The sequence below is a fragment of the Arachis stenosperma genome, chromosome 9 (genome assembly GCF_014773155.1).
Source record: "Arachis stenosperma cultivar V10309 chromosome 9, arast.V10309.gnm1.PFL2, whole genome shotgun sequence".
NCBI classification, from domain to species: domain Eukaryota; kingdom Viridiplantae; phylum Streptophyta; class Magnoliopsida; order Fabales; family Fabaceae; genus Arachis; species Arachis stenosperma.
Window position 1 is genome coordinate 548,289 of NC_080385.1, and position 26,493 is coordinate 574,781.

The 26,493-nt window shown below is 31.6% G+C and overlaps 5 protein-coding genes across 5 annotated transcripts; 2 read left to right on the plus strand and 3 right to left on the minus strand.

Moving 5' to 3' along the window:
* Positions 1 to 17: 17 nt before the first annotated feature.
* On the minus strand, positions 18 to 3,990 carry LOC130951309 (protein LPA3). The gene is made up of 12 exons (XM_057879962.1): positions 3,613 to 3,990; positions 3,162 to 3,192; positions 2,600 to 2,692; positions 2,418 to 2,480; positions 2,199 to 2,310; positions 1,967 to 2,052; positions 1,523 to 1,581; positions 1,319 to 1,421; positions 1,175 to 1,235; positions 1,018 to 1,100; positions 862 to 942; positions 18 to 548 (listed from the first exon to the last, which is right to left on the minus strand). The coding sequence occupies exons 1-12, from the start codon at positions 3,951 to 3,953 to the stop codon at positions 489 to 491; spliced, it is 1,173 nt and encodes a 390-aa protein (XP_057735945.1). The 5' UTR covers positions 3,954 to 3,990; the 3' UTR covers positions 18 to 488.
* A 5,912-nt stretch (positions 3,991 to 9,902) lies between these two features.
* LOC130950536 (beta-ketoacyl-[acyl-carrier-protein] synthase III A, chloroplastic-like) lies at positions 9,903 to 13,656 on the plus strand. Its single transcript, XM_057879060.1, has 8 exons — positions 9,903 to 10,236; positions 10,567 to 10,715; positions 10,952 to 11,088; positions 11,186 to 11,291; positions 11,378 to 11,496; positions 12,548 to 12,612; positions 12,692 to 12,914; positions 13,435 to 13,656. Exons 1-8 carry the CDS (start codon positions 10,103 to 10,105, stop codon positions 13,654 to 13,656), a joined length of 1,155 nt encoding a protein of 384 aa, XP_057735043.1. The 5' UTR covers positions 9,903 to 10,102.
* Positions 13,657 to 14,039: 383 nt separating this feature from the next.
* On the minus strand, positions 14,040 to 15,876 carry LOC130950535 (uncharacterized). Its single transcript, XM_057879059.1, has 2 exons — positions 15,727 to 15,876; positions 14,040 to 15,475 (listed from the first exon to the last, which is right to left on the minus strand). The coding sequence occupies exon 2, from the start codon at positions 15,448 to 15,450 to the stop codon at positions 14,041 to 14,043; it is 1,410 nt and encodes a 469-aa protein (XP_057735042.1). The 5' UTR covers positions 15,451 to 15,475; positions 15,727 to 15,876; the 3' UTR covers position 14,040.
* Positions 15,877 to 16,775: 899 nt separating this feature from the next.
* Positions 16,776 to 20,428, plus strand: LOC130947786 (ACT domain-containing protein ACR11-like). Its single transcript, XM_057876494.1, has 10 exons — positions 16,776 to 17,219; positions 18,022 to 18,079; positions 18,219 to 18,344; positions 18,427 to 18,521; positions 18,683 to 18,767; positions 18,871 to 18,930; positions 19,261 to 19,316; positions 19,505 to 19,610; positions 19,738 to 19,806; positions 20,120 to 20,428. Exons 1-10 carry the CDS (start codon positions 17,047 to 17,049, stop codon positions 20,180 to 20,182), a joined length of 891 nt encoding a protein of 296 aa, XP_057732477.1. The 5' UTR covers positions 16,776 to 17,046; the 3' UTR covers positions 20,183 to 20,428.
* Positions 20,429 to 21,215: 787 nt separating this feature from the next.
* Positions 21,216 to 24,596, minus strand: LOC130950804 (probable N-acetyltransferase HLS1). Its single transcript, XM_057879395.1, has 3 exons — positions 24,247 to 24,596; positions 23,373 to 23,503; positions 21,216 to 22,268 (listed from the first exon to the last, which is right to left on the minus strand). The coding sequence occupies exons 1-3, from the start codon at positions 24,460 to 24,462 to the stop codon at positions 21,422 to 21,424; spliced, it is 1,194 nt and encodes a 397-aa protein (XP_057735378.1). The 5' UTR covers positions 24,463 to 24,596; the 3' UTR covers positions 21,216 to 21,421.
* Between the last annotated feature and the right edge of the window lie 1,897 nt (positions 24,597 to 26,493).

Genomic DNA, 26,493 nt, shown 5'->3' on the forward strand with positions numbered 1-26,493 from the left:
TTGTGCATATTGAATAAATACAAGTACATTTCAAACCATCATCTATTTGTTATGCATGTTAGCAAATCAAACTATGGGATTACATAGACAATAAATGCAACATGATTCCATGAAGTTAAATCCTCTCATGTTCGAAGCAAACATGATCTGGTTAGAGAAAACTTTTTTATTCTAAGTATGAGAGGATCCAAATCAATTCCGCAAGATAGAGAGATTAATGGTCTTTTCAGGGATATGATGGGTTTCTTTAACCTTTTATCAAACTAATTGCTGGTATACTTTGGTGGATTCCCACAATTTGATTTGTTACAATTGGGTTTGGAAATTCCATCTGATATTTGTTTGCAACAATTCAACTATAAATGCCACAAATGGGTCACATTGGTTTCAAACTGAACAGAAAATTGGGAATATTACATAGAACTTACATTTAAATTTAAAAAAAAAAAACAGAGAGAATCTCTTATAGTAGTTTTACAGTGTAGTGATCAGCTCCTCCATGCAGAAGATGCTTCCAAATCAAAATCTTCTTCCCACCATGTGCTTGCCTGCAATATCAAATGAGGCAGGTAAAAGATTTCAGGCATGTTCAAAAGTTTCTTTATAATTGAAAAAACTAAAAGTTGATTTTTCTTATAAGCTACTATCTTCAGCTCCAACAAAATAAAAAAAGCTTAAAACTCGCAAAATCCTGATTATTTCTAAATTTTATCCAAATATGTGAAACCTGGCTTTCTTATACAGTATTTTGGCAAAATAAGCTGAGAAAAAGCACCCTTATATGTGAATAAGAGACGCGCCAACAAACAAGCAACAAGCATAAAGAAAAACATAGACTGATAAACTAACAAAATAGAACACCTTGTAGCCTCTTCGAAGAAATTCTAGAGAGCTTCCCTCCTCTTCTTGAAGTCCCAAGACTCTCAACAACTCTTCTTTGGCCTACATCAGTTTAAAAGTTAATACCAAAGTGTTTACAGTTTAAAAAGTGAAAAGAGTTAAAGATGGTGTATTTACTTCACCAAGGGTGAAGCGGGTTGCGCTTTCTGCTATGCAAGCGTAAGAACCATCTGCTTGCTTAAGCATCACCTGCCAAGGACCTGAACAACAAACCATGAAGTAACAATTTAGTGCACTGGTTATATACTAAGATCAAAATACCATATAGCCATACCTGGATACTGGCGGAACACTGCTCCACTGTAATTGACAATATAAGGTGCTATTGCAACTGTCTTAAAAACATAAAAAGAAAACAATCAATACCAATTATTTGAGAAAATGATCAGGTAAAAACAATTCAATAAAGAAGAGGCACCTTTGAATACTCTCTGATTCTAATGTAGAATACCGGAGTAAATTGTGAAAGGAAGCGGTAATGCAAATCTTTGGGAGGGAAGCCCAAAAGGCCTAAATCGGCACTGTAAATTCAATACTAACTCTGTCAAAAATAATTATATTAAAACTAAGGTTATAGGCACAGCAACTGAGCAACATGCATGTATATATAAAGAGAATATACCGTAGTGTGTCTAGTTCAAGATTAAATAGAAGTGTTGGTGTAGACACGGCAAATTTTTCCTGCAAAATTCAAGAGGTAACAATATATAAAATACATTAAAGTAACTACCACCAACATGAAACGAGTCAGAAATATAACCTGTTCAATAGCTAATAATTAAGAATTTAAGAATTGCTTATACAGCCAACAAAGGCCATCAAAATCTAGATTTGGAAGAAAATAGTATACAAAAAAGAGTGTTACATGCTGTCCCAAAATCAAACGAAAGGATTCAAGCTTTATATTCCATTGCATATTATCACCAAAGAAAAAACTAAATATTTTCTGAATGAATAAGCCAACAACAACCCAATGCAAATAAAGAATAGCGAAATTTCATAAGCACATCAAATATTAAAGTGAAAAGAGGTTCAAGAAACATTCCAAATGGCAGAGACACCATACCACATACTTCTCAATATTTGCTAGTTCACGCGTACTGCAGTTAAGGAATATGTAGAGTGATGGAGGCTCATTAGACTTCCATCGATCTGCAGTTCAAGTATCAAGTCATCGTGCATTATTATTAATTTTGAATTTTTGATATATTCTCATCCCTAAGTTTCGAACATGATAATTTGGAAAAAGTTATTGACTTAGTACAATATCCTAGTGCAATTTTCCCCAAAGAACAAACCTTCATTTTCATCTTCAAAATCAAAATCAAGGGTGTTCCTAACAGACCGGAAAAATGAAGTCATAGGTCCAGCAGGGACATCATCTAAGGAACCAATGGTAATGCCATCAATCTGAATTCATAACAAAAATGACACTTCAAAATAAGAAAGATGCAGGAAAATAAGATAAATCCATTAGAAAGATGGGGAAAAAACCATAATAAGTGTATTTTCATTACCGAATCCAAAGCTGATTTGAACAACTCGGAGGCTCTGCGCTTTTCTGGCTTATCAGGGAAGACCTACAATCGGGAACATATATCATAAGATCTTCTCCAGAAAAACAGAAGGTAAAAATTTATTCACGAGAATAAATATTTCTTCTAAGTAAGGATGGGACGAAAATAATGCGTCTTCTTACTAAGCAAGCTCGGGTCTCCTGTTTCTCCTGGAGCTTTTTCACAACAGCCAATGCGAGTTGAATGTTGGCATCAATGAACTCATCTGAAGATCCCTTGAAATATTTAGGAATTTGAGACAATTATGTGCAATGTTTTGAGACGCATGCCTCACAAAGGTCAAGTAACCGTGAATTAGAACAATGTCTCTCGAAGCATGAAATTGATGTTAGCCTAACATAAAGCATAGACATGAAAATCAACTAAACGGACTTATATGTCGACACACATGAACTGTGTTCACAACCAATAATAAGTAAATGTCATTTTGGATCAGAATTCAAGTTAGCCGTGCGCCATATCTTAAAATGTTATGTTACTGACTGTGACAATATCCGCAAGTGCATCTAAGAATCTGAAGCTAAGTACTAATGAAGACGAAGTAAAAGTTGACAAGTTAAGGCACTCTCAACTATCACTAATAGCACTACAATGGAAAAGTTGCAGCCACATATAATGAAGGGCCAAAACTGACAAACATTAGTCACTTGATAACATTTGTTTCATGATAGCAAAGAATAGTACCTTATAAGAACTTATGTTGCTGGGCAAGGGCCTGCATACACACAACCCAAGAGAACAAAAGTCAGGAAGAGAATTACAGCAATAAAAGCCACACCTAAAAGCTCAATTGTTAATTGGAATCCTGAAGAGTTATAGGTTAACAACATAGGAAAAGAAGATAATAATAGTATCTAGTGTCCTAACAAGAAACTAAACCATTTCCAAAATAGCAATATGATGCTAACTGTCACACAGGAACATAGAAACCATGCAATGCATTGCATACACAATTGAAAAATCAATAATAAGCTTTACTTGAACAATAAATAAAAACGACTATCTTAAAGACAAAGTATCACTATGCATGGACTAAGACTATTATAAGTTACAAATTACAACAAAGTTTCTAGCTTTTATTCAAAGTTAAAGGCTTTTAGAAATTGTGAAAAAGGAAATGCAAAAAGAGATGTACGGGAAATCGATCTCGAGGCGAATTTTGGCGTCTTGGAGAGCAAAAGCGAGGGAATTGGCTGCATCAGTGACGAGAACTTCGTATGATTTGGGCTTGTAAACGGAAACACCTGCCTTTGGATCATAACCTAATTCTGATGAAGCTGAAGATGAAGATGAAGCTTCTTCTTTAGCAAGGCTTTGGATTCTGGTGGTGGTGGAAGTAGTGAGCTTGAATGGGAGTAAGGGGTTTCTGAGAGAATGTGAGGTTGAAGAAGAAGAAGAAGCAGGAGAAGAAGAGAAGAGAGGAGTGAAGAGTTTGTGAGGTGGAGAAGAGATGGAAGAAGCGCAGAGAAGAAGCATGGTCACACAACACCCCAATTACGTATGGATTATTATGGAGACCAATATTAAATATTAAATATTCAAAAATACAACCCAAAAAAAATATCCATTATGCTAAATAGGGTTTTTTTTTCTTTCTTTTTTCTACTATTTTTTCAATTTGGTCAAACAAAGATTAATTTGTCAGCTCTATTGAAGAATTTATTATTGGTTAATAAATTATTACATACAACAAAATAAAGTCTTGTTTTATTAAGTGGGGTCGACTACATGAATCAAACGATGCTATTGTGCTCTGTCATGTATCATGTCTACAGAGAGACTGTTTACATGTAGATCTCGTTTGACCACCTCATAGACGGTCTTCTTAAGTCTTCCTCTACCTTTCGCCACTTGTCCATCTTCCATCTCATCCACTCTTCTGACTGGATGTTCTATCGGTCTTCTTCTCACATGTTCAAACCACCTGAGACGCGATTCAACCATCTTTTCCATAATGGGTGCTACTCCAACTCTTTTCCTTATATCTTCGTTCCTTATTTTATCCAATCGCGTATGACCACTTATCCATCTCAACATTTTCATCTTTGCCACACTCAACTTATGTTCGTGCTCTCCTTTAGCCGCCTAACACTCCGTACCGTAAAGTATAGTCGGTCTTATACCGGTGCGACCTTTAAGTTTTAAAGGCACTTTTTGTCGCATATAAAACCAGATATACTCCGCCATTTTGACCAACCTACTTGGATCCTATCATTTACATCCTGTATGATGCACCCAAGACACTTAAAATTTTTAATTTTTCGTAGGAAGTTTTCTCCAATCTTCACCTCTATATTAGGGTTTTCCCTTCTCAAATTGAACTTACATTCCATATATTCCATCTTACTACGGCTTATGCGCAGACCATACACTTCTAAAGCTTCTCTCTATAACTCCAACTTTTTATTTAGGTCATCCTTTGACTCTTCCATAAGGACGATATCATCGACAAAAAACAGGCACCATGGCACAGGCTCTTGGATGTACTCTGTGAGTATTTCTAAGACTAATGTGAAAAAGATATGGACTTAAAGATGATTCCTGGTGCAATCTTATACCAATGAAAAATTTTTCTGTCACACCACTTTGAGTCTTCACACTAGTTGTGACTCCATCATAGATGTCTTTAATTGCACGAATATATGCAATCTTTACTTATAAATTATTATATACGATTTAAAATTTTAATATTTATTTAAATAAATTAATTATTCTATTAATTCAAATTGATTTCTAATGCTAAATAGTTATCCATTATAATAATTGTTTATTTTGTTTATTTATTCATATTTTATATTTCTTATTGATTAATAGTATATAATTACTTTATATTATACATAATTATAGATGTTGTAAGAATATGCAATTATAAGTATACTTATAGGTATAAATTATTAGGTTAAAAAATAATTGCTATAAGACTTTTTTTTGGTATAAAAACGGGGTCGAGCCCAAAATCTGCTTTTAAAATTGTTGGGCCATATATGTTGCCCCATTTTTATTTTTGGACTGGTAAGTCGCATTTTTTGGGGGTGTAAAAAAGGAGCCTGAGCCCAAAATCTGTTGAGTGGGAGAAGCTACTCTTTTATATCAGAGCCTGGTTTCGATCCAGGGACCTGTGGGTTATGGGCCCACCACGCTTCCGCTGCGCCACTCTGATTGTTGGTAAGTTGCTTATTTTAAAATTTTTATGATCTTTAGTGTCTTAATCCTCTTCCAGCCTTTATTAGTCTTGTTTCTATTTTTGTTGGGCCTTGTGCCCTCACATAATAATAAAAAAAAGCGTTAATATCAATGTTGGGAATAATTTATTACGTATGTCCAAAAAGATAAAAAGAATAATTTATTAGGGGAATCAAGTTGAACTATTGAGGTGCCTTGAGTCCTTGACTTGGCAAACATGCAAAGGGTTAAGGGTCCCAAACATGAATCAATTTTTCCCCACCATTTATTAGCAGGAAAATTTGGTTTAGAAATTTATATAAAACATGAGCCAAATGTGATTGTAAATTAAAAACTCTCTCTTGCCCCTTCTTCTCATATAAGATATTGGCTTATTGATTGAGTATTTATTACTAGGTTAAATTATAAAGTTGGTTCCTACATTTTCAGTAAAATTGTAAATTGTTTCATATACTTTAAATATTTGTAATTAAATCTCTAAAGATAATTAAAATTTGCAATTTAGTCTCCGTCGTTCAAAAAGTATTTGATTTAACAGAATATTTTCAGTATATTCTCTATTTTAATAGAATATTTTCAGCATATTCTGAGAATATTCTGTTAAATCAACACTTTTTGACCGGCGAGGACTAAATTGCAAATTTTAATTCTTTTTAGGGATCCAATTATAAACTTTTAAAGTGTAAAGACCAATTTGCAATTACACTAAAAATGTAGGAACTAACTGTGTAATTTAACCTTATTACTAAAAGAAGAATTTGATTTTTACATATTGAGGTTGTGTTTAGATAAAAGTATTTTAAAATTTTATAGAATTTTAAACACATAGACATTTATGTTTTAATTGAATTTTAATCAATTGCAACTTTTTTTTATTTGGATGAAATAAATATATTACTTGCATTTATAAAATTTTTTGTATGGGCAATGTAATTGAATTACATCTATTGGTTTATTTTTCTCTCATATGACTTCTTTTTTTATTAATTTTAATTAAGATAAAAGAATGAGAAATTAAAATCCATTTATTATAAGTGAAAATTGAAATCCTTTATTCTGGCTAATTAAAATTATTCATTAAAATTTCTTAAATGTTATAAATTCTTTCTATTGAATGCCCAAACACAATTTTGTTATAAATTATTTTAAATATTTTCCAACATTATTTTCTTTTCTTTAATAATTTAATTACCCCATCCAAATACACTTTGAAAGTATATTTGATTAGAAGATAAGATTTATATATGTTACACTAGCTTTTATTTTCATCTTTTAAGTTAATAATATATTAATATAGTTAATTTTCACCCATATATATTATTTGATTATTTTAATAACTATGCAAGAAAAAATACTACAATTAGTTAATGAAAATAAATCTTTTTAAATTTGATAAAGCATCAAAGTCATACTCTAAAATAATTGATTAAATAAAAAGTATAGTTAGTAATATTCATAAAACATTAAACTATTTTTTGCAAAGCAGGTAGCCAGATATGCAACTACATTAGTTAGTACTTTAAATTAAACACATCATTGTTGCTTGGAAAAATAATGATGGTATTGGTGGGTAGTGGGTTACAACAATTGAACAAGCCACAAAAGCAGTTGGATCATGAACACAAGAAAATAAAATGATGGTGATATTACATTGCACACTTAAGGGAAATAATATTTCAGATGTATATTAAAAGTGAGCTATCAATCAATTATTTATATAGATTATATATTAGAATATAAACATATAATCATTGTTCTTTTATATAATAGTTTTATATATTTTCTTTCTTTTTAAAAAATTATATAAGAATAAGATATTAGATAAAAAGTAAAAGTAAAACTAAAAACAAAATATTATGTCTTTTTTTTTTTTAAAACATCTTGTATATTTTATATCTAATTATCTATATTATTATTATCAAATAATAAAACCTACTAAATGAAAAATGTGTGTTAATTCTTCTATATTAAACAAAATAAGTTAATTTGAAAAGTTTAATTTTAACTTAATAATAATATAAAAAAATTTACATAGTCATTTGACTACAATTCCAATTTTTTAAATGATTATTAACATTTTAAATGACAAAATAATTATCTGACTAATCTTTTAATATATAATTAGACACATGTGTATAATTATTTAGGTGAGTGTTATGGTATCTAAGACATAGTGTTTAACTTATTAAAAAAGACAAAAAAAATATTTAATAAATTTTAAATATTTTATTTTTATTTTTTATTTATAAAAATAAATTAGACAATTTAAACACAACAATAAAAAATACCATAAAATTTACCATTTATTAATACCGAATTAAATGAATTTAAAATTCAACTTATTAAAAAAAATAAGTTAGTTGAAATAATAATTAATTTAAATTAATCAAATAGTTAATTTATTTATTCACTTAAATAAATATTCAAATTTTATCTTATATATATAATAATTCATTAATTAACAAAATTCTTAAATAAAATTTTAATTCCTGACATAGCCTCTGTCCTTTTTTTTGGTTAATGGAAAAGAATTAAACACTTTTTTTTGTTTGAGTTAATATCCAAAATCGTCCCTAAAAGATACATCGATCTCCATTTTGGTCCTCGAAAGATAAAGTTAATCGAAATCGTCCCCGAAAGATACACGACTTGGTCACGTTAGTCCTTCCGTCAGTTTGTTGATGACGTGTCAGTTAAGTGCCATGTGGCATATGATGACGTGGTGGGTTAATGCCACGTGTCACGACACGATTGGTTGACGTGTCACTGCGTGTCAGATCAGTGACACGTGGCATGCCACGTGTCACTTGACATGTAAAAAAGTTATTTATAATCAAAATAGTCCTTGAAAGTTTAGACGTAAGTCATTTTCATCCCTAAAATTTTAAAAATTAATCAAATTAGTCCTTATATAATTTTTTTTATTTTTTGATAATATTAAATTTGAAATATTTTTTGATACTACTAATTTTAATAGAAATGTAATTGACAAACAAAAAATTAATAATTATATATTTTATTCTTAAAAAATTTTTCAATAAAATTATCTCTCTCCTTTAATTCTTCTCAAAATCTCTCTTATTCTTTTCTATTCTAAAAACTTTTTCTTACATTATTATATTTTGCTGGAATATATATATATATATACTTAAAATTGAAATGTATGTATTTGTTAACCTAAACAAAGTTATATGCTCAAAATCAAAATTTATGTATGTTAACCTAAACAAAGTTATACCACTATTTTTTGTCTACTACATCTCTTTTTTTCCATTATGGTATTATTTACATATAGGATGTAATGGTAGTGATATTAAAAGAAAAATTATATCATCTATCTCAACATATGAAGCACACAAAAATTTATTATGATCTTTGTATGTAGTACGCTTAAGAAGCAATTCGTTTAACATAAATTTTGATTAACTTTGTTTAGGTTAACATACATAAATTTTGATTTTGAGCATATAACTTTGTTTAGGTTAACAAATACATACATTTCAATTTTAAGTATATATATATATATATATATATATATATATATATGTATATTCCAGCAAAATATAATAATGTAAGAAAAAAGTTTTAGAATAGAAAAGAATAAGAGAGATTTTGAGAAGAATTAAAGGAGAGAGATAATTTTATTGAAAAATTTTTTAAGAATAAAATATATAATTACTAATTTTTTGTTTGTCGATTACATTTCTATTAAAATTAGTAGTATCAAAAAATATTTCAAATTTAATATTATCAAAAAAATAAAAAAAATTATATAAGGACTAATTTGATTAATTTTTAAAACTTTAGGGATAAAAATGACTTACGTCTAAACTTTCAAGGACTATTTTAATTATAAATAACTTTTTTACATGTCAAGTGACACGCCACGTGTCACTGATCTGACACGTGGCATGCCACGTGCCACTGATCTGACACGCAAGGACACGTCAACCAATCATGTCGTGACACGTGGCATTAACCCACCACGTCATCATATGCCACGTGGCACTTAACTGACACGTCATCAACAAACTGACGGAAGGACTAACGTGACCAAGTCGTGTATCTTTCGGGGACGATTTCGATTAACTTTATCTTTCGAGGACCAAAATGGAGATCGGGGTATCTTTCAGGGACGATTTTGGATATTAACTCTTTTTGTTTTGTAATCTCCGCCGCAAAACGGCGACACATTAGGCACCGCTTTTGTTTGGTTCAATTCGTGTGCGTGTTAGTTTCAATTCCCAACGACTCTGAAAACACATTAACATAACAAACAACATAACATCTCTCTCACAAAATCTTACTTGGATTTTGACGATCTCACTCTTTTCTTCTATTTTTTCAGTTCGTTTTTTTCTTTCTTTCTTTCTCATATGACATAATTCACACACAAATACATACATCAATCTCTTTTGCTTTTATAGTTTTCTGGTGCAAAAATGCCAAATGTATCTTCCACCTTCTTCCTTGCCCCTTATTCTTCACTTGGGTATCCCAAAGTTGTTTGCTTTAGTGCACTCCAAGGCAAAGCTTCTTCCATTGATTCTTCTCCTTCCCAATCTCCCATACCCAGGTCTCTTTCTCTTTCCAAGCTCCATTTTTTAGTCCTTTTTTGTGCTTAACTTAATTCTGCACATGCCGTGTTTGTTAATTTGCTCCACTGAACACTAGCTTTGACTTTCATACTCATTTTTTGGAATTTGATGGATTTTGGGATATAATAATTTCTTTTTGTTTTCAAAACTTATCTGATGCTTGTAATTATTTCCGCTCATTCTCAAAAGGTTACAATTTCTTGCATCATGGTTGAATTTGGATTTTCCAAGACATATGTAATTTCCTTGTTTTGGGGGGTCTTTTGTTTTCTCTTTCTTATTTATACAAGTAAACTCTTTGTTTGCAGGCTTTTTAGCAGGGGATGCAAGTTAGTTGGATGTGGTTCAGCTGTTCCTTCTCTTCAGATTTCCAATGATGACCTCGCAAAAATAGTTGATACTAATGATGAGTGGATATCAGTTCGTACTGGGATTCGTAACCGCCGAGTTCTTTCAGGTTAGTGAATTGCTATTTGCTACTGCTAGAGCTAACTATGGTTAGGTTACATAGCATGTTCTTAGGGTGGCTCTAGAATTTAGTTGATGTAGAAGTCAATGGAGCATCGATAACTTATAAAGCAGGCCATTGTTTCCGTGGATTCATCACATAAATATATTGATAACAACTTGTTCAAAATCTCATTCGAAGTCGTATTGTGTGGTGATGGACCTGGCTTGATGTTGTGCTTGCAGGCAGGGATAGCTTGACAACTTTAGCAGTAGACGCGGCACAGAAAGCTCTTGACATGGCAAAGGTTGATCCGGATGATGTTGATCTAATATTGTTGTGCTCGTCTACTCCAGAGGATCTTTTCGGCTCTGCCCCTCAGGTGTGGGTTAAGGCTGTACTATAAGAGAAGCTGCACAACTGTATCAAATGATTGAATCACTTTCATGATCTCTTATATTGTCCTTTATGAATTTCAGATTCAAAAGCACCTTGGCTGCAAAAGAAATCCATTGTCTTATGACATTACAGCTGCTTGTAGTGGATTTGTGTTGGGTTTAATCTCAGCAGCTTGTCACATTAGGGGTATGGATTCATTATTTTGTTGAAATGAGGTTGTAATATCTCCTTAATCTGGTGAAAAACATCTCTATTTATCAATATGAATGTAGGTGGTGGGTTTCAAAATGTCCTGGTGGTTGGTGCTGATGGTCTTTCAAGATTTGTCGACTGGACTGACAGGGGGTCCTGTATCCTTTTTGGAGATGCAGCCGCTGCTGTACTAGTACAGGTAAATGTAAACCTTACTAATGGTGTCTGTCATTTATAGCAGTATTCAATATTTCCATTTAATAAGTTGAACAGTCGAATTCATTTGTGACTGGGCAAAGTATTTGATGGAGCTCTTATAGAAAGTTCCATCAAATGGAGTTGACTAGAATATTTATAAATTGGGAACAAAACTCTTAAAAAATTTATTAACGACCCCTTCTTCTTCATGGTTGCAATCCTCACCAGTTCACCATACTCTATTTTATCCACACTCTGCACAGTTTAAAAATTTGACTCAGGTTTACTCATCTATGAATATTAATTTAGTATTTACAAAGTAATATTTTGTATTTAGTTGTATCGATCAGATCCACAATAATTATGTCACATTAGTAGTAACTTTGAACCAAAAAGCAACCTTTTTTATAGCAACCTTTGTTGATCTTGTTTTATAACGATGACCAAAATCATCTTCGAACCTTGAATCTGTCCCGGAGACCTATTATGGTTGCCACAGTGTTCCCACTGACAAGAAAATCTTCCAACTGAAATAGAAGACCACCAATGGTGCCACAGTGTTCCCACTGGCAAGAAAATCTTCCAACTGAAATAGACGACCACCAATGGAGTTCTCAGGAAGAAGTTTCAACTGAGTTGCAACCGAATGACCCGTAACAATTTCTCGTTATCTTTCTCTTTATATTTCCATTATTGAATAATGAGAACACACTAATCTTAGTGGCTTAGTGACAGTGCAAAGGGTAGTATTCTTTTGAGTTAAAAGATTTTTTTCTTTTTTCCGTTTAACCTCAACCATAGAAAAGAGACTGATAAGAAATTGTTAATTATTTTGATCCCAATTTATAAATATAGAAAAGTGAGATAGGACGAATTTTAAATATTTTAGACAACTCCATTTGATGGAATTTTTTGTGAGAGCTCCATGAAATACTTTGTCTTCGTACTGTTAATTTTAGCTTATTATAATGTTTGCATTGTTATCTTCTCAGTTTGAGTCGAAAGGAAACAAAAATTGATGACATTGCTCCCGTTTTACGATTATGCTGCAGGCCTGTAGTGGTGATGAAGATGGTTTATTTGGTTTTGATTTGCATAGTGATGGTGATGGTCAAAGGTATGTGCTCCTTGCTCCTCAATTTTTGATGCCATTCTCTTATGTTTTGTGACTAAGCATCTTATTTCACTTCCTGTAGGCATTTGAATGCTACAATTAAAGAAGATGAGACCAATGATGCAGCAGAATCAAATGGTTCGGTGTTCAACTTTCCTCCCAGGCGACATTCATATTCATGCATTCACATGAATGGCAAAGAAGTCTTTCGCTTTGCAGTGCGAACTGTTCCACAGTCAATTGAAGCTGCCCTACAAAAGGCTGGTCTACCTGCATCGAGCATCGATTGGTTACTTCTTCATCAGGTATCGGGAACATATCATCTGATATCTAAGAAAGTGGTACCACTGTTGAATGTTAATATAATCTTTATATGAATGTTGTCCAAACTCCATAATTCTTCTTCTGTGCCATCATATATGAAGTTCCATATAGCTATTAATTTCTTATTTATCTACTTTCTTGCTAAACAAGTAGGTATCGAGTTCATTCATTCTTTTGGTTTTTGTTAAATGCTATTATTATTGTTGAAAATGAATTTAAAGGAGAAAAAACCGTAGCTTGATAGAATTTTTGCAACCACCAAATCACTAACTCCACAACACTGCTTTTTATAATATCATTTTGCTGAAAGAGAAGCAATAAGTACAAAAAAAGGATGAGCATTCTCAACAAGTAGTCAAAATGACAAAGTTAAATCTTAAGATAAACCATTGAAGGTTAAATATCAATGCCTTTGCATGACAAAGCTGAGTGGTAAAATTTAACTCACGATTAGTAGAGTATAAATTGGGTAACTTACTCCTTATTTCTGAACAAGTGTAGGCAAACCAGAGGATCATTGATGCAGTCGCTGATCGGTTAGAAATCCCCGTGGAACGTGTAATATCAAATTTGGCTAATTATGGTAACACAAGTGCGGCTTCTATTCCGTTGGCTTTAGATGAAGCAGTTCGGAGTGGGAAGATCAAGGCAGGCCATACTGTTGCGACTGCCGGCTTTGGTGCTGGTCTTACTTGGGGATCAGCAATATTGAGATGGGGCTGAGCGAAAATTGAACCTGTCCAAACACTGTTACACACTTGTAGAAATGAGCGAGAGTTTTGCTGTTGGATAAAAGGATCATGCAGCATTCTCAATTCAATTAGTTCTTCATTTTTGTCTTCAATTTAGTCTCATTTTTTTCCCTTTCTCTGAGTTATGTATCTATGATTCAGATTGATCTTATAATGGCATTTTAGCCAAGAAGCTCTCTTGTTGCAAAATGAATTCAGACTTCAAAAATAAGAATTTGAATGTTAAATAGTTTTTCCAAATGAAGTTTCAAGAAGTGGGCCTTTTATTTGTGTGCATTGCTTGCTACATACTCAACATTCTTCAGATAATGAGTTCAAATAAAAGACAGATTTGGCAGAAATTCATTACAGCATCCTAGCTTTTTACACCTGATATCAACCTTCCCAGACCCTCTTTTAGAGTGGGTGAAAGTGCAGGACAATAAGTCAAAACATCATATGACTGAATCACACCCTTCTTGGCAAGTAACTGAAGAGCTGATGATACACCCTTAGCAATGAGAACCTTAATCTCCACCCGAACATCATAGTTGTCCACAAGATATAACAAGAACTCAAGAAGATTGTGTGTGATGTCAATGTACTTCTGAATAGAATGCACCATCAACAAAATTGCAGGCTCTATGTTCATCACACTGTCAATACTTTCATCAAAAAAGAGCCAATCATAAAACAGAGCAAATTTAACACTTCTCTCAACATAACTGCTCCTACATGACTTCAATAGCCAGCCTATAACAGCCCATCGAGGAACAATGTCTGATTGAATGATCTCATTAGGTGGATGGTGTGCACAACATATGAATCTAACTATATCAACTATGATAGTTTCTCTATCTGGTTCATGAAGAAACTTCTGAAAAAACCATATTTGGTGCCTCTTTTGATGTCCCAATTTAACATATGTCATCAAAAACCGCAATCTGGTCTCCATCTCAGGATTGATTCTAAGCAAAACATACTTGCTACAAGTTCTTGTGCGGTATAGCTGCGAAACATTTACAAATCTTGAAGTATTGAACTTTGATGGACAGAGCATCAAATCCTTCCAAATATCTCTAAACTCAAGAACATGAATCAAATCCTGCAACAACCGAATGAAATCCCTGCCGATTCTTAAACACAAGTGAAACTCTTCCCTCACAATCTTCACACACAAATAAACCTCCAACCTCCTCAAAGTCTCAAAATTTTGATCACTCGGCCTGTTGGTTCTACAATGATCAGCCAAAACTCTAAGAAACACATATAAAGCACATGACAAAACATTGGGTTCTTCTTCCAACAAGCACTGCCACTTGTTCAAGAAAAGTGTGGCCATCTTCAAACACAACCACAAATTCCCATCACTGAAATCACCTCCATTGATTTGCCTCAAAAGGGACACCAAAAGCGCATCGAAACCAATCCCCAACACATAAATCATTTCCTCAGCAACCCAAAGTAGCTGGCTTTTCACAGAACCAAGGAGCTTTGGGTACAACTGGTGAACTACTTTGATGAGCAAATTGATAAACATTGCATACCCATCTGTTATTATGCCATGTAAGTGCTTGATGTGGGTTTTTGCAAAGTGTGGTTCGGTTAGGATGCCATGGAGGATTGCACGGTTAAGTTGGGAGTATTGGTCAGGGTTTGGAATGGATATAGAGAAGGAAAAAGGGGGTCTTAGATTTGGTTGAAGGGACTCAAAAGCTTGTCTCAGAGATAATTCAAGTTGGTTTTCAGCTTCAAAAGGAGCCTCCACAATGAGCTTCGATGCCATGGAATAGAAGAAGCTTACTTTGATTCTGAAAAACAGTTAGGAGTTAGAACTGTGATCAGAACAGTAATTGATAGGGTTTTTTTTTAATTACTGTTTGGTTCATTCAAAGGGAAGAACACCATCAACTACTACAACAGCAATCAATCATATTTCAACAAAAATCAAATTTTGAAGTGAAATTTCAGTGTACAAATCCTTTGTGGTGAAGATTATAAATTTATAATGCATAATTATAAATAAATGAAATTAATCAAATGAATTCATCAAATTACTTACCAATTCTCTCTGTTGATTGCTTCATGGAAAGAAATTGAAGGAAGATTGCTTCTGGACCTCCACAAGAGAGAGCAGGGAGACGCGACGGCGCTAAGCTGAAGATATCACTTTTGCGGCGGCGCTGATGATTTGGGCCTTTCCGGCCCAATGGGCTCAAGTTGAAAAAGATACAAAAAAAAGGTGGCCTTTACATAGCATGTAGCATTAGTGAGTAGTTGGTGAGTATAATTTCTATTTGGGAGCGACTAAAGTAAAGAGGCTTAAAATGTCTTTTTTTTATAAGATGTTTTTTAATAATTAAAAGTTTAATACATATAATCGATTAAATTATTTTATTTTTGTCAAAATTAGATTAGACAAATTAATTTGAGCGAAAAAATGATGAATCAAATTTTGAATTGGTCTAAATTAATATTATTTTTTATCAAAAATGACTATAATACCCTTATTATAGAAAATAATTAAAATATTTATATTATATATATATATATATATATATATATATATATATTAATCCTGAAAATTCTAAATCTAAATTCTATGACAGAAAAATAAAAGATTAGAATTATAGAAGCATTTTAGTCATTTTTTATAATAAGATATTATAATCATTTTTTATAAAATATAATATTAATTTAGACTAGTTTAATATTTGATTTACTATTTTTTTGATCAAATCAATTTGTCTAATCTAATTTTAATAAAAATAACAAAATTTAATCGATTATATATATTAAATTTTAATTACTAAAAAGCATCTTTAAAAAAATATTTTAAACATTTTTATCTGACCCTTTCTATTTACCTGAATCTATTATTTATACAATGTTATAGCATCTAAAAAAAATTAACAAAAAATTAAAAAAAATAATCTTTATTGAAATGTATAATATCCACCAAACGTGTCGCTTTTCAATGTTGCTTGTCCAAACAAAATCTCATCAAATCGAAGACACACTCTCCCAACAAGATCATGAATGGACGGCTCAGATTGTTCCTTCTCACTTTCTCTCTCATCATCTTCTCTAGAGAGAGAAACAAATATGAATGAAGGAAATGAATGAATGAATGAAACAATGCACAGCACATTGTTTTCTCTTTCTTCTTTCTCTATCCGAAAAAGAGGATGATTCACCCATTCTCTGCAACTTCCCTCACCCACATTCATATTCCATGCAATTTCACCTCTTTTCTCTAACCCCATCTTCAAAAATCTAATCTTTTTCTCTTCCATTGCTTATTTTCTCTGCTAAAGTCAAAAGTTTTCACCTTAGCTTGAACTTGAAGAGATTTTATTATTACTATAATAATTACATTAAAATGGCTATGGCTATGGCTGCTTGGAGTCTTGGACCTCAATTCAGTGCTGTTGATAGCACCAACAGCTTTAGACCTTTGGAGAGGACAATTTGTATTGCTCCTTCATTGAAGACTTCTTCTGGGTTTGTTGCAACTACTGCTACTAAGCTATCATGCATTATTCACAGTAGAAGGTAAACTGAGCTATTGATTACTTTTTATTTGTTGTTTTTTCAAATCTCTTTGACCATACTTGTTGATAGATAATCATTTCATAACAATTCTATTTTCTGTTGATGGTTAGTTGATTTGAATGTTCTTGGTAGTAGTTATTGTTGTTGTTGTTTTTGCTGCTGTTTTTGTAATGCATGGAATTGTAATTTTACTTAATTCAATTAGTACTTGTAAGAACTTTTTGTTGATAGTGATCCTGTGGTACTGATGTTTGGATCCTCTGCTCACTGCTTATGGTAATATTAAATGATTTGTTCTATTTCTTCATCCCCAATGTTTCTAGCTTGAATGATATCTGGTTGTATCATATGTAGAGTTGAAAACTTATGGACTTATATGTAGTCAGATTCTGATTAAGGAGAAAAAAAAATTGCAGTTATTTCTTTTGAATTTTAGCTCATGTGCACTTTACACCACTTAAATTTCAAAATGTGATTTTCGACACCCTGAGGTTGTCAAATAGTGCATAAAAAGCCTTTTTTATGAATAAACTTCCAAGGTTGTAAACTTCACAAGCCAAAGTTCAAAGGGGTTAATTGTATATTTTAGTCTGATTAATTAAACTAGGAAGTAAAGTGCTGAAAGTGAACCATGAACTATTGAACTTCTATATTATTGCCAAATGTTGGGTTTTTTTTTTTGAAGGCTATTGAACATGTAAAATTTGCAAAGTGAGTGTGGTAAGATGTAACCTTCAGCTAGGACTGCATCTAAAAGATGTGTCCATTTGTTTTATGTTAATTGTATGTACCCTTTTGTCAGATTGTCATCTTCCGGAACTACAATTATACCTCGAGCAGCACCTGTTACTGATGTGGAGGTATTGCTATTTAATGTAATATCAGCATATATGAATGTTGCTTGTTGCATGTGAATGATCATTGCTTCATTTTTTCTAGTCTTCTTGACTGCCATTGGTAAAAGATTTGTTATTTTTATTTTGTTTCTGTGGAGAACAGGATGGAAACCAAGGCATCACTGATACCGTTCCAACTCCAATAGTTATAATTGATCAAGACTCTGATCCAGATTCAACCGTGGTCGAGATAACTTTCGGTGATCGGCTTGGGGCTCTTCTTGATACGGTTGGTTAGCCATGCTTTGACTTAAATTAAGCTCTTATTTGATAATGTGCATCATTAAAATCTACTCTCTGTATGGTTGCAGATGAATGCACTAAAAAACTTGGGTCTCAATGTTGTTAAGGCAAATGTTTTTCTTGATTCCTCCGGCAAGCACAACAAATTTTCGATCACAAAAGCGTAAGCGTGACATCATTACACATTATTTATGTGATGTTAATAATGCATGTTACTATTCAACCATTGTATGTCTCATTAGGACTAATATCTTCGATCAGGTTTTTCAATTAGCTTTTGTATTAATTCATTGGATATGTATGTTACTGGAAATTTGTTTACAGTGATACTGGCAGAAAAGTGGAAGATCCGGAGTTGTTAGAGCAAATTCGTTTGACAATTATAAATAATCTAATTCAATATCACCCGGTATGCTTCCCTGACTATTCTCCTTATCATTGAAGCATGGTTTTGTTAGATGCCGATAGCGATTCCTCTGCTGATTAGAGTTACATGTTTCATACTGGTTTAGGAATCAAGTTCCCAATTGGCAATGGGAGCAGCTTTTGGACTTTTACCTCCTAAAGAGCAGGTGATTAATGTCTACATTTTATTGTCACTATGTATTAAATTTTCACTCATTATGGTAATAGTTGGTCGTTGTAGAAATAATGCTAAATTAGAATGTTGGATCTGGTGTTCATTAGACCTTTAATTTCAATCTCTTTAATCTGTATTTCTTGATCTTAAACTGCAGCATAAAAGCTTGAGGAAGCGAAGACGGTAGAGTAAATGTTTAGGGCCACTTCTTGAATCTTAATAGAACTTACAACTATTCATCAACAATGTAGTTGACTATTCGTCTCTGGACTCTGATGACTAATCTTCTCTGAACTTAATGATCATCTTTCATCTCTTTCAGGTTGATGTGGACATAGCAACCCACATAAATGTTTCGGACGATGGTCCAAATCGAAGGTAAAGCATACATTTGCTTGCTTCTTCCTTACATAACTGAAATTCTGATCCAAATAGCCTCACATAGTTTTTGAGGTCTTAAAAAAAGTGCTCATTCCGCATTTGAATTATTATGTGTTACTTCTTCTGACCAATACATATATGCAATTGCTTAATGCTTTTTTTTTATATGTTTTTCCTTTTTGCAGTTTGTTATATGTTGAGACAGCTGATCGACCGGGATTACTGGTTGATCTTGTAAAGATTATTACTGACATAAACATTGATGTTGAATCTGGAGAATTTGATACTGAGGTATGTATATCATGTTACATTATTATGGCCTCCTAGTAATTCAAAACTATTTTTATCAATTAAATAACTCATTAAAAAAACGGTGAAATGTGCGAATCTTATCGAAAATCTTCTTTGCCGAATCTAGGGTCTCTTGGCTAAGGCAAAGTTTCATGTTAGCTACCAAGGCAAAGCAATTATCAGGCCTCTCCAGCTGGTAACATTATTTCTCTCTTGATTCATAAGAAATCAAGATTTCTTTACATGCAAGTAACTCAATGTGTGTTTATTGAGAAAGTTATAGGATTTGAATTATCTCTAATTTCTATTATATGAGAATGAATTGTATGAGAGAAGTTGGTTTTACATGGTAAAATTACTAAAAGAAAAGTATGGAATGGTTATTTATATTATTAAGTAATTAATATTTAGAGTCAATTTGATAAAATCATAGTAGTTGTGAAATAATCAACTTTTACTTATAATCATAAGCTTCAAAAAGTTAATTAACTTTTTCTACTAATTGGCAGGTTCTTGCTAACAGCTTGAGATATTTCTTAAGGCGTCCATCAACTGAGGAATCCAGTTTTTAATGGTATCTCTTGGTACAAAAATACAGAACAATGTATTTTCCCTTTGGAATACATGGCCACCATGGAATTATATAATGCTTTGCATTCTTTTACTTTGGTCATTTAATGGAGAATGTAGTTAAAAAAAAAAGCCTTAAAACATAAAATTGTTTCACATGGATAGGATTGTAAATTACTACTGCCTATTTTATTATTATTATTATTATTATACAACTAAAAATTGTATGAAAATCTAAAATGCTAGAATTATGTGTAAAATGGTATGAGTTGATACCATGCCACCTAACTCTCACATAACAATTTTGCCACACCTAGCATCCATCTTTATTAAGTCCCTCTCAACTTACACATGAATCTCCAAACATATTCACCTACCTATTTTCCAATCTTCACATGAATATTTATTTACACTTATATATAAGACACACAATAATAGGGGTGTAAGTTACCGAGCCGAATCGAAATTTACCGCAAAATTGAATTGAAATTTACCACAAAATTGAGCTGAAATTTACAACAACTGAATAAAAAATCGAAGAAGTGGTTTAGTAATGCATTGAAATGAAAATTTTAAACTTAACAAATGTGTTTGTTTTATGTTTAGTTGTTAGAATGAGTTGAAATTGTGTTAAATTTGAATGTAATGTAATGTTATTTCAGCTTATTGATTGGTTTGAATATCATTTTACTAAGATTAATTTTTTATTAGTTAGGATTTAAAAACCGAAAAAAAACGACCGAATCAAATCGTTTTTAGTTTGATTCGGTTCGATTCAGTTGCTACACAGACAATAAACCAATTAATTGATATCCTGTGAAAACCGAACATATTGATTCGGTTGGTTTTTAGTCCAAAATCAAAACCAATAACACCCCTGCACAACAACATGAGATGACTAGAATCATCAACAATTACTCTATCTAAAATTGTTAGTATTTGGATTGTTTAGTAGTAATTAAAATGTTCAATTTTGGATCAAATTATGGCTTGGTGTGTGATGATTAGGGATAGAGCTTAATTAATCATTGCAATTTCATTAGTTACTTTACATCTTACATTGACATGAAAAAAAAAAAAAGACTTTACCAAGATCTCCACCTCATTCACAAGATATCCTTATATATCAAGTCCATTTCAACTATCTATAAGACTAATTCTCAAACTCAAAACACTTCATTCAATTAGTAACTCTTCCTCTCTTTCTTTGTTTATTAGAATTTAGGGTTTAGGGTTTAGAGTCAAAAATCTCGGGGATCAACAAAAATAACTGGAGAAGAGGATTTAGAAGTCAACCAATCGGACGGCTCACATTTCTTGTCAAGATTCTTGATGCACCACATGTCCTCAGCCCATGAGAACTTGGTCCAATGTGGGACAGCCTCTCTAACTGGGTCCCTTAGGCCCAACTCAGCCACAATGGCCCCACATCCACCATCATCTCTAGCCATATTGTGCACAAGTCCACATAGACCCTTCATGAGTTGTTTACCATATTTTCCCTCCATGTGTAGACCAAAAAGACAATAAACCCCAAATGGCCTAAAAACATCAGGGAATGAAGGTAACCTTAGCCATGGCATCCATTCATCTAACAACCTTGTACCTACACAACAAGCATGTGCTAATGGTGACACACCCTTCAATTGCAATTTGAACACTTCTTTGGTGTTCCAAACACTTAGTATAGCATAGCTTGGAGGGAGAATACCCAATTTAAGATCAAATTTCGTGATGTTCTTCTTTGGTATTGCTATAAAAGTCCCCAGATTGAGTTTGTTTGACAAAATTATGTCTATATCCTTAGGATAAAATTCCGAATTCGCGAAGATATAGTTGTACATCGACTCGGCTAGGCGCGGTGGAAGCCGAAGCATGGCGATTTTGGAGCTTATTGGCTTGTAGTGAGCATGAACAGGTTGCACTAACATAGTTAGAGTCCTAAATTTTGAGTATCCACATTTTTTTGTGAACAAATTGAGTGAAGGCTCATTTGTGCAATCAGTTGCCATATATGCAAAGTTAGCACCCTTTTGCTTGCACCATTCTTCTAAATGTTCAACCAACTTTGTTCCAATGCCATATCTCCTGCATGTGCAAATAGAACCTTTAAACTTGTTATTTAATTTCCTTCTCAACTTTCACACCATTTTTGTTTTATCTTTTCCTTTTGTCCTTTAGCTTTTTACTTCATTTCTTTATTCTTCTGAAAACAACCTAAACGGCTCCTGACAAATATCTCGAAAGTCAACAAGATCCTTAATAAAAAAAATTCAACCCGGCCCAGATATTTATTTTTATGGGACTGATTAGCCTTTTTGTAAAAAAAACCAATATTATTTTTTTTGACACAGAAAAATCAGGAACCAGAATGGATATTTTTTTTTAGGAATCTCGTAGTCCTTTCGAGATAATTGTCAGGTCAGATGGGGTATTCACTATTTTTCTTCAAGTAGAGATCTATATTAAAAAGTATCAAACATGAATTATAACCAATCAAGATTATGAAACTTTCTATTTATTTCATAAAATTTTGTGAGATTATATATCTATTATGGTTTGAGTATTTACATATAACTTATATTATTATATAATAAATTATGAAATAAAAAAATATATATATACTAAAAATAATGAAACAAGAATTAATTAAAATGAAGAGGGAGATGATGTGGATGATTTGAAGTGGGCAGAAAAAGTGGACTTTTGTGGAGCTTATTATTTGTATAGATGATGAAGAACTTAAGGACCAATATTTAGTGATATAGTTGAAATTAAGAATAAGACATGCTATCCTATCCAATTGTTAGTTTGTTGCTAAAGTAGCCTTATATTAGTGGATACATGTGTCAATGACAGCCTAGCTTACCTCTCCTTTATTCACACTTTCCATGATACGAGGATCAATAACCTCTTTTTTTCAGAATCTAATCTCCCCACCACTTCTTTTTCACTCCATTTTCTTTTTTTTTTAATTATTTTATAAATAACAATATTCACACTAGGCAATGGCAAACAGAACAGAAGCAAAACACACCTTCTGAACTGACTTTTGTGGAGAATACAACAGACTAAAAATGCTACTAACTTTTACTAATGTTTTATATATTTATTGTGTATGTCTTGTAAACTAAATTAATAAATAAATAAATAATATAATAGGAAACAGAGAATTTAGAGAGTGTAACTAACCTGTGTAGAGGAGAGACTCTGAGTCCTAAGATGTAAGCAAGCTTTATATGAAGTGATGAATTCCCCTTTGTAACTGTTTTCACACACCCTCTAATCACTCCAACTACTTCTCCTTCTCCATATTCTGCAACCTGTTTAAACCCCAATCATATAAAACTTTCAAACTTAAAACATAAATTATATAATATGCAATCTAACCTATATACTCTACTTCAATTTGAACATCATCTATGGGTTCACATATACTACTTTTTCCTTTTTCAAAAAAAAAAAAATAAATTTATATTATATTTGATAGAAATATAACCATTAATGTCACATTCTCCTATCAATTTAAGCTTTTGGAATAAGTAGTTTTTTTTTGTGACTTAAAAGAAAATAAACAACAACAAGAAAGAAAAAATAAATAAAAAACTGCTTAAAAAAGACAGTCTCATTGAATACTATTTTCAAACTCCTTCTAAGGTAACGGAAGTTCCACTTAGGGAAAAAGGATCCTCATTGAAGTCTATATGATGTCTGCTACTGTATTTGCATTTTTCAAGATCAACCGAAGATCAACCTAATAAATAGTTTCGTAACATAATATCAAAACTTTTAAAATGAGTAATTTTATGACAATATCAAATAAATAGTAAAAACAAGTTAAAAACTATTGTCGGTTAAAAATCGTTAAATTATAATTTACTAACAATAATAAAATATTATCCCACTAAATAGAATTTACTATACAGATCAAACGATATTATTGAGTTCGAGACGGTTTACTTCTGCCTGACTAAAATATGTAAATTAAGGAAAGAATTACAAGAGAAAGAAGCTACTCCATTGACATTTGATGACATTGGATTGATATATTATAAAAAAGAATTACCAGCATGAGATGTAAGTGAAAGTGACGGATACGGCAAATGGGGTCTCCCATGAGGTCAGTGAGAAGAGAAGGCTTCCCTCTCTGCCCAACTTCACAAAGCTTCTCAAGTTTCTCAACTTCCATTTTGTGTCTCTCTTCATCATACTCTCTCACCTTCACTTCCATCTTTGATGATGATGATCTTTCTCTTTCATCAGCTGCTATCTTCATAGACATGACGATTGATCAATGATGTCTAGTTAATTATTTGCAAAGAAAGAAAGAAGATTAGATACTTGATAGATATATAGTGTATGTGTATGTGTATGTGTATGTATGTTCCTTCTTGCGTGTTTGATGTGCTATAACTAACTCTATCTATATATACTCATCATATATTCATATAGTAAGTAGTTCATAGAACCACAAAGAATATATGTTGCCTTCAAGTGGTTAGAGGGAGTCCAATTATCATATTAATTTAAATCCAACCTACTATATTATAAATAAAATTTATTATTTTTTACTAATATGATACGTGTTTCAAATGTTCGTGATATGAAGAGTTCAAGTATTATTTAAAAGATATTAGTTTATATTTTTAGAATATTTTCATTTAATGTATTTTGATTTTGTTTATTTAATTACTAGATTGGACCTTATGTTTATGGACTTTAAGATTTTTCTTTGTTTTAACTTAATAAGAGGTTATAAATACCTCCTTAGTTATTGTAGTCCTAGTATAGAATAATTTAGAAGTTTAAAAACTCTTTTTTTGGTTTCGTGATGAAACCATGGTGTGGACAATATAGAGGTTGAGGAGTCCCTCTCTTGTTGCATCGGAAAATTGAGTAGAAGATTGAGGAGTCCCTTCGATTCAATTTCCAAATTATGGCGTTAACAAATTAGGTTGAGGAGTCCCTTTCTTGTTGCATTAAGAAATTAGGTAGAAAGTAGAGTGATTCTCTTTGTATTCAATTTTAATTTATCATTTTTATTTTTATTTTAATTTCAATGTATCTTTTTTATTCAGTTTGAATCATTATCTTCTTATTTATCTTTTATTTCGTTATCATAATATTTCGCCAATTTTAAATTCTACATGCTAACTTTTACGAATAATAATATATAATGAGAAAATATTATCATTTTTCGTTAGCATTTTATCGATAATAATTTACATTTATATTTTCAGATGGTTTATACACATAAAATATATCATTTATATTTATTTTGTTAGAATTTTATACACATTAATTAATCATATTTTTTAAAATTTATACATATAAATTAATAATTTTTTTATTAAAAAAATTAATATTTGTGCTAATTAAATAATAATAAAAGAAACTAAAAAATTATTGATTTCCACAAATTTCTCAAACTCTGTATCACAATTTTTAAATCTCTAAATCATAATATATGATTATACTCGTGAACCAAATGATTACACGTATTTAAAACTTTATTAAACTAATTATTAACTATTATATATATGTATGTGTGTGTGTTTTTTTATTATTTTTTAATCAAATGTAATTGATATATATGAAATTAAATTATATATTTAAGCTACAAATTCTAATGGAATATGCAGAAGTGGCGTCTCCCCCACAAAGTCTAGTGGAGTTTTATTATTTATTTACTTATTATTGGAAAAGAAACTATAAAGAAAATCTAGATTTGCATTGTGTTGTTTCTAGTTCCATATATGGTATTACATCATGCTAACATCTTCTTTTGTTTGTAGTGCGTGATCCAATACACCATTTCCATATTCAAATTAAATATCCACAATATATAGTGCCCTAGTTTTTATATATATTGTTTTTGGGTATATATAGATAGAGATAATTAATTAATAAACCACAAATTATTTCCAATTATTTCAAGTTAAGAGGTACACTACATATATATTTAATTTCATAATGTGCAAAATACGGCTAATTTTTTTGGATATTACAATCAGAAGAGTGTAATACATTAATATTACACTAATTTGATATAATGCACTGATATGAAAATTTTTAATATTATAAGAAATCATGACTTACGATTTTAGAAAAAGATAAAAAAAATTGTTATTCTTATTTTCTAAGTTGATTCTAGCAATTGATTGTTGATCCAAAACTTTTTAATTATTGTTCTTCTTCATTCAAATCGTTGGTAACAAATCAACACTAACGATTTTTTTAAACTTAATTATGAGTCCCATAATTAAGCATTACACACCTAAAACTTTATTTATACGTATTACACAACTATAAT